This window comes from Notamacropus eugenii, chromosome 1, assembly GCF_028372415.1.
Source record: "Notamacropus eugenii isolate mMacEug1 chromosome 1, mMacEug1.pri_v2, whole genome shotgun sequence".
Lineage (NCBI taxonomy): Eukaryota > Metazoa > Chordata > Mammalia > Diprotodontia > Macropodidae > Notamacropus > Notamacropus eugenii.
Window position 1 is genome coordinate 5,866,197 of NC_092872.1, and position 13,145 is coordinate 5,879,341.

Sequence of the window (13,145 nt, forward strand, 5' to 3'; positions counted from 1 at the left end):
GTCAGAAGTAGCCTTGGAGTCAGGAGCTGTGGGTTCAAATCCACACTCAGATGTGTATACACTTTGTCTTGTCCCTTGACTTTTCTGAGTATCTGGGTCCTCAGTTATAAAATGGAGATAATGATATTTACAAGACTTGCCTTATGGGACTGTTTTTTTGAGGAGACAACTCTGCAGAGCTTAAAATGCTTTGGAAATGGAGATTATAGTTATTATTAGAGAGCAAATGGAGGAACAGGCCTGACCCAGAGAGGGGAGAAGGAGGAGAAGAAGCAAGCAGAGTTCTGGGTTTGGGAGACATGGCGTTTTTGTCTGGACAACCATGAACTGGCAAAATGGAATTGGTGAAGGGATCTGTGGGATCACCCCTGCTTGAGCCTAAGGGAAGGTGCACTATGGGTAGGGAGGACCCCATTCTCAGGAAAACTATGCTTCTGTCCTTCCTGCAGACCGGGCCTGGCAATGCCGTTTGGCTGTGTGACTCTGGGAGAAAAGAAGGATTATAACCAGCCATCTGAGGTGACAGACAGATATGACTTGGGGCAGGTCATCAAAACGTGAGTGTTGGGCCCTGGAGAAAGGGAGCAGGGCATCTGGGAGGGGTAGGGTACCAGTAGGGAAAGAGGAGAAGTAGAAAAGAGGGATGTCATCTTGGTGGGGAGAGAGAGAGAGAGAGAGAGAGAGAGAGAGAGAGAGAGAGAGAGAGAGAGAGAAGGAGAGAGAGAGAGAGAAGGAGGGAGGGCGAGAGAGAGACAGAGAGAAAGAGAGAGAAGGAGAGAGAGAGGAGAGAGAGAGAGAGAAGGAGGGAGGGCGAGAGAGAGACAGAGAGAAAGAGAGAGAGAGAGAGAGAGAGAGAAGGAGGGAGGGCGAGAAAGAGACAGAGACAGAGAGAGAGAAAGACACAAAGAGAAAGAGAGAGAAGGAGAGCGAGATTGATTTGAAATCAGAGGGTCTGAGCTCTAACTCCTGCTCATGTGTATGACCTGGGACAAGTCACGCCATCCCTCTAGGCATCTTTTTCCTCACCTGGATAATGACATGGGTTGGACTAGATCTCTACGATCCTTCCAGTTCTAAAATCATTCGATCATATAATCGTGGGGAAGGGGGCGGGAGTGGGGGTGGGGGATGTACCCAGGCTAAAGAGGGCCCTGGGCTGCAGGGAAGAGTTCTGCGAGATTTTTCGGGCCAAGGACAAGGCGACAGGAAAGCTGCACACCTGTAAGAAGTTCCTAAAGCGAGACGGGCGGAAGGTGCGCAAAGCGGCCAAGAATGAGATCGTCATCCTGAAAATGTGAGTGCTCGGCACTGACCTCTCAGCCCGGCCCTGCAGGTCAGACACCCGGGGGTGGGGGTGGGGGTGGGGGTGAGGGTGGGGGTGCGGCTGGAGGTGCGGCTGGGGGTGAAAAAGAAGAAGAGGAAGGCAAGGGAAGGGAGAAAAAAACGGAGAAAGAACAGAGGCAAGGAGAAGAAAAGACATTGTGAGTGAGAAGGCATGAGAATGGAGGTGGTGTGTGGGCAGGAAGGAGAGCTTTTCCCTGGCTCCAGAGGGTCCTCAAGCCCAGGTCTGTGACCCCTTCACTCGCTCTGGATGGCTGGTCACTGCCCCTGGCACCTGGTGGTTTTTGGACCCTAGCCTCTCCTGTGCCTGCCTCCCCATCTCCCCTTCAGAAAGAAGAGCCCCAGACTAGCTCCCACCCCCAAAATCCATTGGAGAAAAACAGTTCAGGGCCTTTCCTGCCTCCTTCCTGTTGTGGAGAGATCTTATGTCCATATATGGATTGGATTGTGGCTTTGGAGGCCCTTTCCAAATCTGAGATTCTACAATTCCTCACTCCCATCTCTGGCCTTAGGGTGAAGCACCCCAACATCCTGCAGCTGGTGGACGTGTTTGTGACCCGCAAAGAATACTTCATTTTCTTGGAGCTGTGAGTAGGGAAGGAGGTAGAGTCTGGGGTTCCCAATTATCCACCCAACCTTAGCTTAGCCCTGAAATCTTCCTGTGCTCCATCCTTCCACAGCTAATGTCCTCCCCCCACCTCCTGCCCAAAGGCTGAGTTTCAGTGGTATGAGAGCTCCCTGGAAGACAAAGTAAAAAGCTATCCCTAGATTGGCAGTGCCCTAGAGAGAACCTCATCCTTCTGAATTCTTTACCATTTATACTCTGCCAGCTCCCCAAGAGGAGTTCCAAGATCCTGCCTTTCTCCTGGAGAATGGTTGGCAGGCTTTCTTTTCTGGCATCTGTGCCCCTTTCTCCAGCTCTCTCTAGGCTCCAACACATGTGGGAACTTCTCCAGGTTAGCCAGCCTCCAAGCTCATTAAGATCTATAGAATCTTGGGTCAAACTGGGAGCAGCCTAGCTAGGGAACACATATTCTAGCTCTGGCATCAAAGAAACGCCTCTAGCCACACACCCAAATACACAAAGTGTCCTCCCAGAGTCTCCAGTCCATCCCTGTCCCTTGGTCTACTATGTCCAACTGAGGAGGTATCTCAGGAAATATATGTGGGGGAAAGGGCTTAAGTTTCCTTGTCCCACAGGGCCACAGGGAGGGAAGTGTTTGACTGGATCTTAGACCAGGGATACTACTCAGAACGAGACACAAGCAACGTGGTGCGGCAAGTCCTGGAGGCTGTGGCCTACCTGCACTCCCTGAAGATTGTGCATCGAAACCTCAAGGTGTAGCCCTGGCCCAGGGTGGAGAAAGGGACTGGATGGGATGAGTGGCTCGGGGCTGGGGAGGGGAGTTGTAGGCAGTTCTCCCTTATCCAGGTTTCCAACATCTTCTCTATAAAATATCCAGGGAAATTTGTAATCTCTGGTTGACTCTCCCTTATACTGAGCCCTGCCATCAAGTAGTGGGTACCTGGGGGGACGTATGTGATTTAGCCTGAGCTGAAGTAATCAGGAAAGCTAATTACTGGGAGTGGTATGCATTTAGATAACAAATAAAAAGGATATTCAGAAAAATTAGTGAAACATGTTTGGGAATTATCCCTTAGTTTGGATTATGGAGGTTCCTCTCCATTTACATAAATAATTGAGAGCTGGCTCTATAAGGAAGTGGGATTGGGGATTTGAAGGCCCTAGAATAAAGGTTCTAGATCTGAAAGACCCCTAGATTTGGAGTCTGGGCACCTCAGTCCCAGCTCTGATCTTTCCTTCTTTTGTGACCTTCCATATCATACCCTCTCTGTACCTCAGTTTCCAACTCTGTAAAATGATGATGGGAGGGAGGAACTAGATAATTTCTAAATCTACCATTCTACTAAATTCAGGGCAGGAGGAAGGGAGGAAGGGAACTGTAGCTGGGGTGGAAGACAATGTCTCTGGCAAAGAGCATAGTGTTCCAGTGGTGCAGGAAGGGGTGGGTCTTGGGGGCACTAGGTAATTTCTCAAGAGGATCTCACAGGATCTTCTCCCACTTTTGTGTTCTGGTTGTAGTTGGAAAATCTGGTATACTACAACCGGCTGAAGAATTCCAAGATTGTCATCAGCGACTTCCATCTGGCCAAACTAGAGAACGGACTCATCAAGGAACCCTGCGGGACCCCAGAGTACCTGGGCAAGGAGTGGGAATTTTGGGATGGGGTAGGGAATATACAGAAGGGGGGAATAGGACAGGGTCCATGGAAGGAAGCCTGGGCTGAGATCCTATCCCCAAGGGCTACTTGGCTGCCCACGAAAGACAGGTCCCCACCACCACCCTCTTAACCCTCAGAAATACCCCCTGCCCTTTCCATATCTGGATATTCTTTGGGATATTTCCTCCAAAATCCAGATGGGCAGAGAGGGGTATAGTAGAGGATGGCATCAGCAGAACCCAGTGGGTAGGGGAAGAGGGGAAACTCAGAAGGGGTTAGTTAGGGCATGACACTGATGGATTCCATGGTTTCAGCCCCTGAGGTGGTCGGCCGACAGAGGTATGGACGGCCTGTGGATTGCTGGGCAATTGGAGTCATCATGTATATTCTGTGAGTGGGAAGAGAGAGAGGAGAGGGAGGTGAAGGGAAGAGGGAAGGAAAAAGAGTTCTGGCCTTCTGGTAGGCTATACTTAGGGATTCCTCTCCCCACTCTGGACTGTAGGCTGTCAGGAAACCCCCCCTTTTATGAGGAGGTGGAAGAAGATGAATATGAAAACCATGACAAAAACTTGTTTCGCAAGATCCTTGCTGGAGACTATGAGTTTGACTCCCCATACTGGGATGACATCTCACAGGCAGGTGAGAAGGCCACATGGGCCCAAACTCTTGCGGCCTCCTCCTTCATGCTCCATTTTTTGTCCCATTTTCTCCCACAATGCCTAACCCCCCAGCCTTATCTCTTGGAACCTCTCAGGTTGCCACTCACTGTAAGGACTCAGACCCACTCTATCCTAGACAGTCTCCAGGATCCCTCTGTTTCTTTCTAATGGGTTGTCATACTCAACTCACCCTTTCCCACTCCCATTTTTCAACTGGGACACTAATCTTCCTGTCCACATTGGGTCCCAATAGCCAAAGATCTGGTGACCCGGTTGATGGAAGTGGAACAGGACCAGAGAATCACCGCTGAAGAGGCTATTTCCCATGAATGGTGAGTGGTCCTCCCACTCTTCTTTGCTATGTTCTTCTCAGGAATAGGATTTGGGCTCATGTCCCACAGGACTGTGGGAAGAATAGTGCTTGAGTGGGTCTTGGATGAAGATACTCCCCAGAGCCTGAAATGAACAGAGAGCAACATACCCTCCCAGCACTAGAACATTAGGCATTAAGACCTCAGGGTACAGCCTTGGCCCAGGATGGCGGAAGACCTTGGAGGGGATGAAGGTCAGGGTTAGGGGGACCACAGCTTTGGGGAGGAGAAGACATTTAGTATGGGGTATACCTTGAAGAGGGCAGTGTAGAGTTATTTCTGAACCCTACATGTTGGGAGCAGTTTGGAATTAGGAGACTGGTGAGCCTGAGGGCAGTCCCTAATTAGAGGCAGGAGCCTCCTGGATTTCCTCTTAATGCCAGTTCAGGCCATTTTGATTTGCTTTACTCTTTGCTATAACTCCCCTGACTCCCAAACGCCAGGTCAAGGCCTGGAGTCTGCTCATTCTTCCTTGACTCTGAGTTGACTTATTTCCCCGAGTTCAGAAATCTGTTACACCGAACCCCTAATTGCTTGTCCTTCTGTGTCCCCCTGCTACTACTGCTGTCTCATGGTTCCCCTTCCTTGCATTTGGTCTCTTTCTTTTCTATTCCTTATTTCCACACACTCCAGACCATAAGAGTATGTTTTCTAGGGGTTATTGACAAGGAAAAAGGGTATATACAAATTCAGAAATAATATGATAGGATAGGGCAATTAAGGGAAGTTATATAAGAAATCTCCCCAGTTCCAGACCAGGTGACCCTAAATTCCTGACGTAAGCTCTCCCACGGCTAGCTTGGTCATTGGGAGCCATTCCTCTGGGGGCTGAGATGACAGCAGTAACATCGTGGCTTCTTGAGAGAATTGCATCCTATCTCTAGAGACACTCCAGAGGAAAATTTGGGGTTCACCCACCTGTATGTGATGGACCAATCATACTGATCCACTCTATAATAATCTCAGTTTCACTTAGGAAGCTTCCTGAAGACAGGTCAGTCTTTTCTGCTATAATATGATATGACATGACATAATATAGTATATTGTATTATAATACAATATAGATCCCTTAACTAATTATCCATCTAACTGAGCTTCTGTCCCATCAAAGAATTTCACTTCCCTAGGGATGCTTTCTCATCTCTAAAAATGAGGAGTCAGAATATCTTCCAAAAATCAAATTGTATGCCTCTAAATCCTCAGTAGGGATTTTCCCAACCAAGATGCTGACAGTTCAGGAGCTGGGGGTGGGCACCGAAGGAATCTGAACATTCACCTCTTTATCCTCTTCCAGGATTTCAGGAAATGCTGCTTCAGATAAAAACATCAAGGATGGAGTCTGTGCCCAGATTGAGAAGAATTTTGCCAGGGCCAAGTGGAAGGTATTGGCCAGGGCAACCTCTTTTTCCCTCTGTACAGCTGCTTTCTTTATCTCCCCTTGCCTCAGATATTTCTGACCCTGTTCCTTCTGGATTCTCTTCTTCCCCAAGGATTGATCCTCTGAGTCACCCCTACCTTGGAGAAAGTTACCCTTTGTGTAACCCAGAAGTGATTGCATGAATAGGACAGAGGGCCCAGAAAAGGCCCTTGGGTCAGTGGTTGTTGGTCAGTGGTTGTTATTGCAGGTGTAATGGGTTCCTGTGGCTAGGGTTTGCCATACCTTCTCTCCACCTGAGTTCTTTTCCTCTTTCCAGAAAGCAGTCCGAGTTACCACACTCATGAAACGGCTCCGGGCTCCAGAGCAATCCAATGCAGCTGCTGCCCAGGCTGCTCCAGCCACGGACACTGCCAACCCGGCGGCAGTTGGGGGAGCCACATCTGCAGCTCCAGGGGGCACTGCTGCTGCTCCTGAGGGCAGTGCTGCTCCAGCTGCAGAGGGCACTGCCAAGCCTGCCGCTAAAAGTGGTGACACATCTGCCACTGATGGCAGCGCCACCCCCGCCACAGATGGCAGCGTCACCCCGGCCACAGATGGCAGCGTCACTCCAGCCACCGATGGCAGCGTCACTCCAGCCACCGATGGCAGTGTCACCCCGGCCACTGACAGGAGCGCCACCCCAGCAAGTGGAGGGAGGGCCACACCTGCTACCGAAGAGCGCACTACACCAGTCCCCCAAAGCAGCAATGTGTCTGCTGCCAAGGCAGCTGTGTCCCCTGAGCTGGCCCCGGCCCAACCAGACAGCACAGCTTCTCCATCCACGTGTAAAGGAGAAGAGGCTGCCAGCCCCGCCCAGGAGGCGAGGAGCGAGGAGACCGGCTGAGCCGGGCAGGGGAATGGGTGGGGGGGAGGGGGAAGGAGAGGGTGGGCATGGGGGAGGGTCTCACTGTACATAGAGTCACTGGCATGACAACCCCTGTTTCTTGGAAGGGCCACAGCCTAGCCATGCCATGCGGCAGCCTGTGGTCAGGGGGTATGGCCTGGCCCCCTCCCCTGTGGGGTGGATCCCTAGGGGCTGCAAGAGAGCTGTCTCTTCCTCTGTATGTGTGAGTAGGTGGGGGAGGCCCTGGCTGGCCCCAGCCCCTGCATGGACTTTTGTGGCTTTTTTTGTCTTTTGCTGGCTTCTCCTATTTCTGTTCCTTGCTGGACACTGCTCTAGGGACTCTGCCCCCCAGTCTCTTCCCCTCTTCCCTCGTGATTCCCCTAGGCCCCACAGGTCCTGTCCACTCCCAGGTCATAGCCTTTGGTGGAGAGGCTTCCCCTGAGAGCTGGTCATGTGGTGAGGCTGTGGGGTGAGGGATCAAGGTGACCCCCCTCAGCCTCTCTGCTGAATGTATGGGTCCCTCTTTGCATATGGACAGAAAGGTTAGGGGCAGAAGATGACAGAATTACAAGGTACTAATGAACACAGAGTATCAGATGAGTGACCTCAGAAAGTAGAAAAAGGATGGGTGTGATTTAGAAAATGTGGAACAGCAGAGTGCTTCCAGATGCAAAGAAAAGCTGTCCTGAATGCACTTCCCCCCCGGCCTTCCTGGAAATCTTTGCCAGGAACCTCATCCTTGCTTCTTAGTCTTACCCTCCCAGATTCCTGGTAGCTTTGGAGCAGTCCTGAAAAATGCCCCAGTGGGCCAAGGGACAGAGTAATACCGAATCGGACAGTTAAATTGGGTAGAGAAGCACTAGCGTTGGCTTGAGCTGAGGACTGACCCCTCTTCATGGGAATGAGCAGAAAGGGTGAAGGGGGAAGGAGGAATGGGTAGAAAGGATGAGACCAGAAGGATGGGCCAGGCGATAGAGTCTGTGTACTATGGTCAGCCTGAGCCATGCAAGGGAGCAGGGGCTGAAGTTCAGTCAGTCCAAAGTCCCACTTGTTCCAGCCCAGTCCTCCTTTCCTTTCAGGCTGTCAACCCGTTACCAAAACCTGGTAGTGCCCTCAGTATATCGATTTCCTGCTGTCTCTATATTTGGGGGATATCTGCCTCTTCACGAGGTGATTTCTCTATCAGCCATTTCACCAGTGACATGGAGATAGAAAAACTCAGTGTTCTTCAGTCCCGTCCCGTCCCCCACTCAGGCCTGGAGGGTGGTCTAGAACACAACACCTTGCTATCCTTGCAGGGGTCCTGGAGAAATCCCAAGTTTCTTTTTCTGAAAGGTGAGAATGTGGGCTATGTGGCCCCTCACTCTAGGGAGCTGACAGACAAGGGAAGGAACTTGGCAGGTACCCCTTGGAAGAACCTGCTGCTAAGGGCAGAGGTGGCCATGCAAGCCCCCTGTCCCTATGTCCCTACCCCAGGCTGTGCCAGGCTTCTTGCCCCCTGCCTGAGGGTTTCTGCAATGGTTGTGCCCCGGCTCCCCCTGCATGCCCATGGGTTTGATGTGGCGCTCAGAGGCCAGCAGGGCTAGACTGCGCGTCTTGCTGTAATTGGCAAATAAATGTTACCCTGCCAAAGTCTCCTGCCCACCTGCCTCACTCTGTCCCACTGCGCCGCCCCCGACTGGGGCCTGGCCCCTGGGCTCCATTCCAGCCTTCTGGGGAGATAAAACTAAACCATATTGGGGCACCCTGGCAGGCAATGGGGTAAGCTTATCTCATTGTACTTAATCAATCGGGGAAAGAAGGCAACAGTGGCCTGGGTCCCTAGTAACTCCATCCATTGGCCTGACATGATGGGAATTTGGTGGGTCTGTGGTTGTGGAGACCATCCAACACCAAAGCTCATATTTGAAAAATCCTCCTCCCTCCTTTCCCAAAAGTTTCTGGGCATTATAATGAGATCCAACTTAGTGCAAGAAGTGACAGGCTCATGGGGCAAGGTGATACGGTTAACCAGGCTTGTCCTTACATCATTTGATAGATGATAGGGTCAGGCCAAAGGACTGGTTGAGGGAGGCTCAGACAGGTTTTTGACATCGTAACTGGTTCTTGCTCCCGGTTCCTATGTGGGGCCAGCACTCTTGCCTCCCGTCCCAACTCCACAGTCAGTTAGTCAGAAAGTATTTATTAAGCGTTTGCTGTGGGCCAGATGCCATTCTAAGTCCCAGTGATCCAAAGAAAGGCAAATTCAGTACCGACAGTTTTCAAGGAACTCACCTTCTAATTGGGGAGACCACATGTAAATAAGCAGGTATATACAAGATCTTTGCAGAGTAGGAAAAAGGTAGTCTCAGAAGGGAAGGCCTCCTGTAGAAGATGGGGCTTGTGCTGAGTCTTCTGAAGCTAAAAGGGAAGGTGAGGGTGGATTTTATTTCAGCATGGGAGAATAGCCACGCAAAGGCACCGAGAAAGGGATAGGTGAATTTAAGGATGAGCGAGTAGTCTACCCACACTGCTAAACGTGGACTGTGCCAAACTTCTGGATTAAGACACACTTGGACAGGAGTGTGAACAGGGAAGGGAGTAGGTCGTGGAGTTCATAGAAGTGCTCAACTGGGCCATGTTTCTATGCTGCAGCCATATTCATCATCCACCTATGACCTGTGCCTGGAGACATTCCACTCAACCCAGGCAGAGCCCAGGTAAAGAGCCAGGAGATTCTTTCTCAAACAGGATCCCTGAGCTCATTTGTCTGCCTAGGATTGTGAGGGCCCCTTACATCCAGGGTCATGGATTGTAAAAACTGGAAAAAGGATATTGTTGGGTTTAGGCTTAATCTCCGGTTAGTTGCCCTTCTTTAAAGCTGATTTATGTTTCCCAGGTGCTTAAAACCTCCAGAGGGAAATTACCACAGTATAACTGAAGCTAGAACATTACCCTGCATGACCTGGAAGGTAATTGCCCTGATTTGGGCATCATTTTCTTGATTAGTAAAATGAGGAAGCTGGATTACATGATTAAGGTCTTTCCAGGTTCTAAAACCTAAGACCCTTTGAATCATCAGGGATGTATATTGAAGCTTTAGCATTTATATAAGCAAATTCTTTGTGTCATGGGACAAGCACTTCCTAGAAGCCATTTCTTCTCACTTCCCCTTTTCTTCTTGGAATTGTCACGTATACCCAAACCTAACATATTGACCAGATGGTTTAGGCGAGTGGAGACAACATGGCTCTGTACCACTGACATGGCCTAGTTGTGTACCTCTTCCTCACCAGACTGGAGAAGGAAGGGCATGGTATTCCCACTAACTGGGATCCATGTCTGCTCCAGAAGTCTTAAATCAAAGAGCGATGCTCTGGGCACATTGCCTTCTGCTGGCAAGGGTTTAGGTAGGTTTTTCTAGGTATGGAGGTGCCTGGACTCAAGCCTTGAATACCTTGGAGGAAGGAGATCAGTTCCACAGCTTAGTTGGTTCTTAGAGTTACTGTGAATAAGTTGAATACATAAAGGTGGATTCCTTTGGGGATATATAGACTGCATTCACACTTTTGGGCCTGAACCAGTCCGTATTGCCCTACCTAAGGCTGAGGCAGGACATGGGACAGTAAGGGGAGAATTTGCTCAGGACAGGAGAAAGCGTTACTGGAAACATAGGGCAAAGAGCTTGAGCTCCCGGGACATTGGTCCTATGACTTGGGACTTCCCATCCTCCTTGGTCCATTATTAAGCCCCTACTATGTAGGCAGGCAGCTAGGTGGTGGCATGGAGTCAGGAAGACTCCTCTTCCTGAGTTCAAATCTGTCCTCAGACATTTCCTAGCTTATGCTGCCGGAGTGACACAATACGTAAACAGGCAGGTTAAAAGTAACATGGGCTTGGAATCATGAACTCTTCCTAAATTCAAATCTGGCCTCAGACAGTCAGACCTTTACTAGCTGTGCCACCCTTGGGCAGCTCACTTCATGCTGTTTCCAAAGTGCGCTGGAGGAGGAAAGGGCAAACACTCCACTATCTTTGCCATGAAAACAGCAGACGGGTCATGAAGAGTCAGCTGAAACGACCGGATTAGTGTCAGGCACTGGGGGCACCAAGGCAAAAACCAGTTCCTGCTCTCAAGGAGCACATGGTACAAAGGGGAAAACCTACTTAAAAACAAGGGGAAAAGCTGTGGGGAAACCCTGAGTCCCAGGCCCTCAGGCTGAGATGGGTCAGGTCGTGGCTCCTAAGGGTTCAGGATACAGAAGCCCCTCAGGTGGAAGGGGAGCAGAAGGTGGAGCCCAGGAGGAAGCCCAGAGCTCCCTAAGCCACCCCAGCATTTCGTGGATCTCTCAAAGGAGAGGGGACTAGCCCAGGTTTTTCTGCCCCCAAGCCCACCCAGAGCTCTTTCCCCTTCCCCCTCTCCTCCCCAAGGATGTGGAGCCACTTGGAGAGCATCTCCTTCCTTTTACAGATAGAGAAACTGAGGCCCAGGGAGGGAGGATTTGCCCCAGAGAGGGCATGAGGAGGGAGGAGACGGGCTGGCCCCGCCCCCTCCATCGCGCGGGCCTCGCGCCGCGCTCATTCGCATCTCGCGCCTCGCTCTTCTTGCGTCACTTCCGGCTCTCTTCCGGAAGCAACACTAAGGGAGCCAAATTTGAAGGGAGACTGGAAGCTTCTGTGGCGACTGCTCGGGCTCAGCTTTGGAGACCGCGGGCCCCAGGGCCCCTCCGCTGCCCTCCTCCCCGCCCGCCCCGGGGCCCGCAGACGGGCGGCCCGCGCCCAGGCTCCGGAGGCCGGGATGCCGATCCGCGCGCTCTGCACCATCTGCTCGGACTTCTTCGACCACTCGCGAGATGTGGCGGCCATCCAGTGCGGGCACACCTTCCACCTGGCGTGGTGAGTGCGGGCGGGGCCCGGGCCGCGGGGGGGGGGGGGGGCGGGGGGGAGGGGCGGATCTCCCGACCCCACCTCGCGCCCGGGTGAAGGGGGGGCCTCGGCCGCCGTAACGCAGGGAGGGAGCGCGGGCTAGACCCCGGGCGCCCCTCTGGGCCCGCTCGTACCCGCGGGGGGGCCCCCAGTGTAAGGGGGGGCTTAGGAAGGCCTGCGGCCCCGGGCCTTCCCCATGCACCTGACGCCGGCGTGGCCTCGCCCCCAGCCCTGGTGAGAGCCGGGCCGGGCCCCGAGGGCCTCGGGTGAGAGCGCTGCTGCCCCCGCCCGCTGCCCTTAACGTGAAAGCCGGAATCCTCGTTTTTCCACAGTGGTTTCCTCCAGCTGGCCGCGGGTGTGAGGGGTAATACTTGGGGTGGGTTATTCGGGTCAATCCTGCCGCCGGCTGTGACAGCGTCTACGCCGCTGCCGTCCGGTGGCGTTACCCGCCCAGCTGCGCGGCAGTGTGCCTGGGCACGGGCGGCGGGGAGCAGGAGGCGTTGTGTTAAGGTTTGCGCTTTATTTCCCAGTGACGTGTAGAATAATTGTAACATTGTAAACACTTTTAACTTGTAACATGTTAAATAATTGTAACATTGTAAACACTTTTAACTTTTTACATGGTGCATTTACATGCAACATGTTAAATAATTGTAACATTGTAAACACTTAACTTTTTACAGGGCGCATTTACATGTAACATGTTAAATAATTGCGACATTTTAAACATTTAACTTTTACATGGTGCATTTACATGTAACATGTTAAATAATTGGAACATTTTAAAACCCTTAACTTTTTACATGGTACACTTACATGTAACATGTTATTGTGACATTTAAACACATTTAACTTTTACATGTTACATTTACATGTAACATGTTAAATAATTATATCATTTTAATCACTTTTAACTTTTGCATGTTACATGTACATGCAACATGTTAAATAATTGTAACATTTTAAACACTTTTACATGTAATGTGTAAAATAATTTTAACGTTTTAACTTTTTACATGTTACATTTACATGTAACATGTTAAACAATTCAAACATTTAAAAAAATCGTTTTGGAACATTTTGAGTTCTACACTCTCTCCCTGCCTCTTGCCCCTCCTTCCTTGACAAGGCCAGCAATTTGATATCCAGTTTTCCAGAACATGTTTCCATACTAGCCCTGTTCAGGCAGCAGGATTCTTAAGCAGGCAGTGTGAGGCACAAACATGAGACCAGGCTGGTAAGAATGGATCTGAGAAGGGTCAGGAACGCGTGGCCCAAAGGAAGGGGACCTTAACTGTTGATTTCTGAGAAGTGACAGCACTTAGTGAGAGAGTCGGCTTCCTTAGGACAATAGCAGCCCAGGA

At 51.0% G+C, this 13,145-nt stretch overlaps 2 protein-coding genes across 7 annotated transcripts in view; both read left to right on the top strand.

Annotated features, from left to right (window-relative positions):
- The first annotated feature begins 394 nt into the window (after positions 1–394).
- On the top strand, positions 395–6,876 carry CAMKV (CaM kinase like vesicle associated). Its single transcript, XM_072637676.1, has 10 exons — positions 395–557; positions 1,163–1,294; positions 1,854–1,928; positions 2,542–2,680; positions 3,446–3,566; positions 3,900–3,975; positions 4,088–4,224; positions 4,498–4,576; positions 5,910–5,997; positions 6,310–6,876. Exons 1-10 carry the CDS (start codon positions 463–465, stop codon positions 6,874–6,876), a joined length of 1,509 nt encoding a protein of 502 aa, XP_072493777.1. The 5' UTR covers positions 395–462.
- Positions 6,877–11,461: 4,585 nt separating this feature from the next.
- TRAIP (TRAF interacting protein) overlaps positions 11,462–13,145 on the top strand; it is a 47,157-nt gene continuing 45,473 nt past the window's right edge. For 3 of the 6 annotated variants that reach the window (XM_072650722.1, XM_072650717.1, XM_072650732.1), the window contains exon 1: positions 11,469–11,751. In XM_072650722.1, coding sequence (XP_072506823.1) covers positions 11,654–11,751 — 98 coding nt within the window. In that variant the 5' untranslated portion in view covers positions 11,469–11,653. Of the gene's footprint in view, positions 11,752–11,868; positions 12,048–12,213; positions 12,292–13,145 lie in introns of those variants that run through there. The other 3 variants (XM_072650740.1, XM_072650747.1, XM_072650753.1) reach the window with 3 other exon arrangements.

What these genes read in the sequence shown, in the direction of transcription:
- CAMKV (XM_072637676.1), top strand. Translation starts at nt 463, where the DNA reads ATGCCGTTTGGCTGTGTGACTCTGGGAGAAAAGAAGGATTATAACCAG. An exon ending in GGAGTCATCATGTATATTCT is followed by an intron (nt 3,976 to 4,087) that starts GTGAGTGGGAAG and finishes TCTGGACTGTAG; the next exon opens with GCTGTCAGGAAACCCCCCCT. An exon ending in GGATGACATCTCACAGGCAG is followed by an intron (nt 4,225 to 4,497) that starts GTGAGAAGGCCA and finishes GGGTCCCAATAG; the next exon opens with CCAAAGATCTGGTGACCCGG.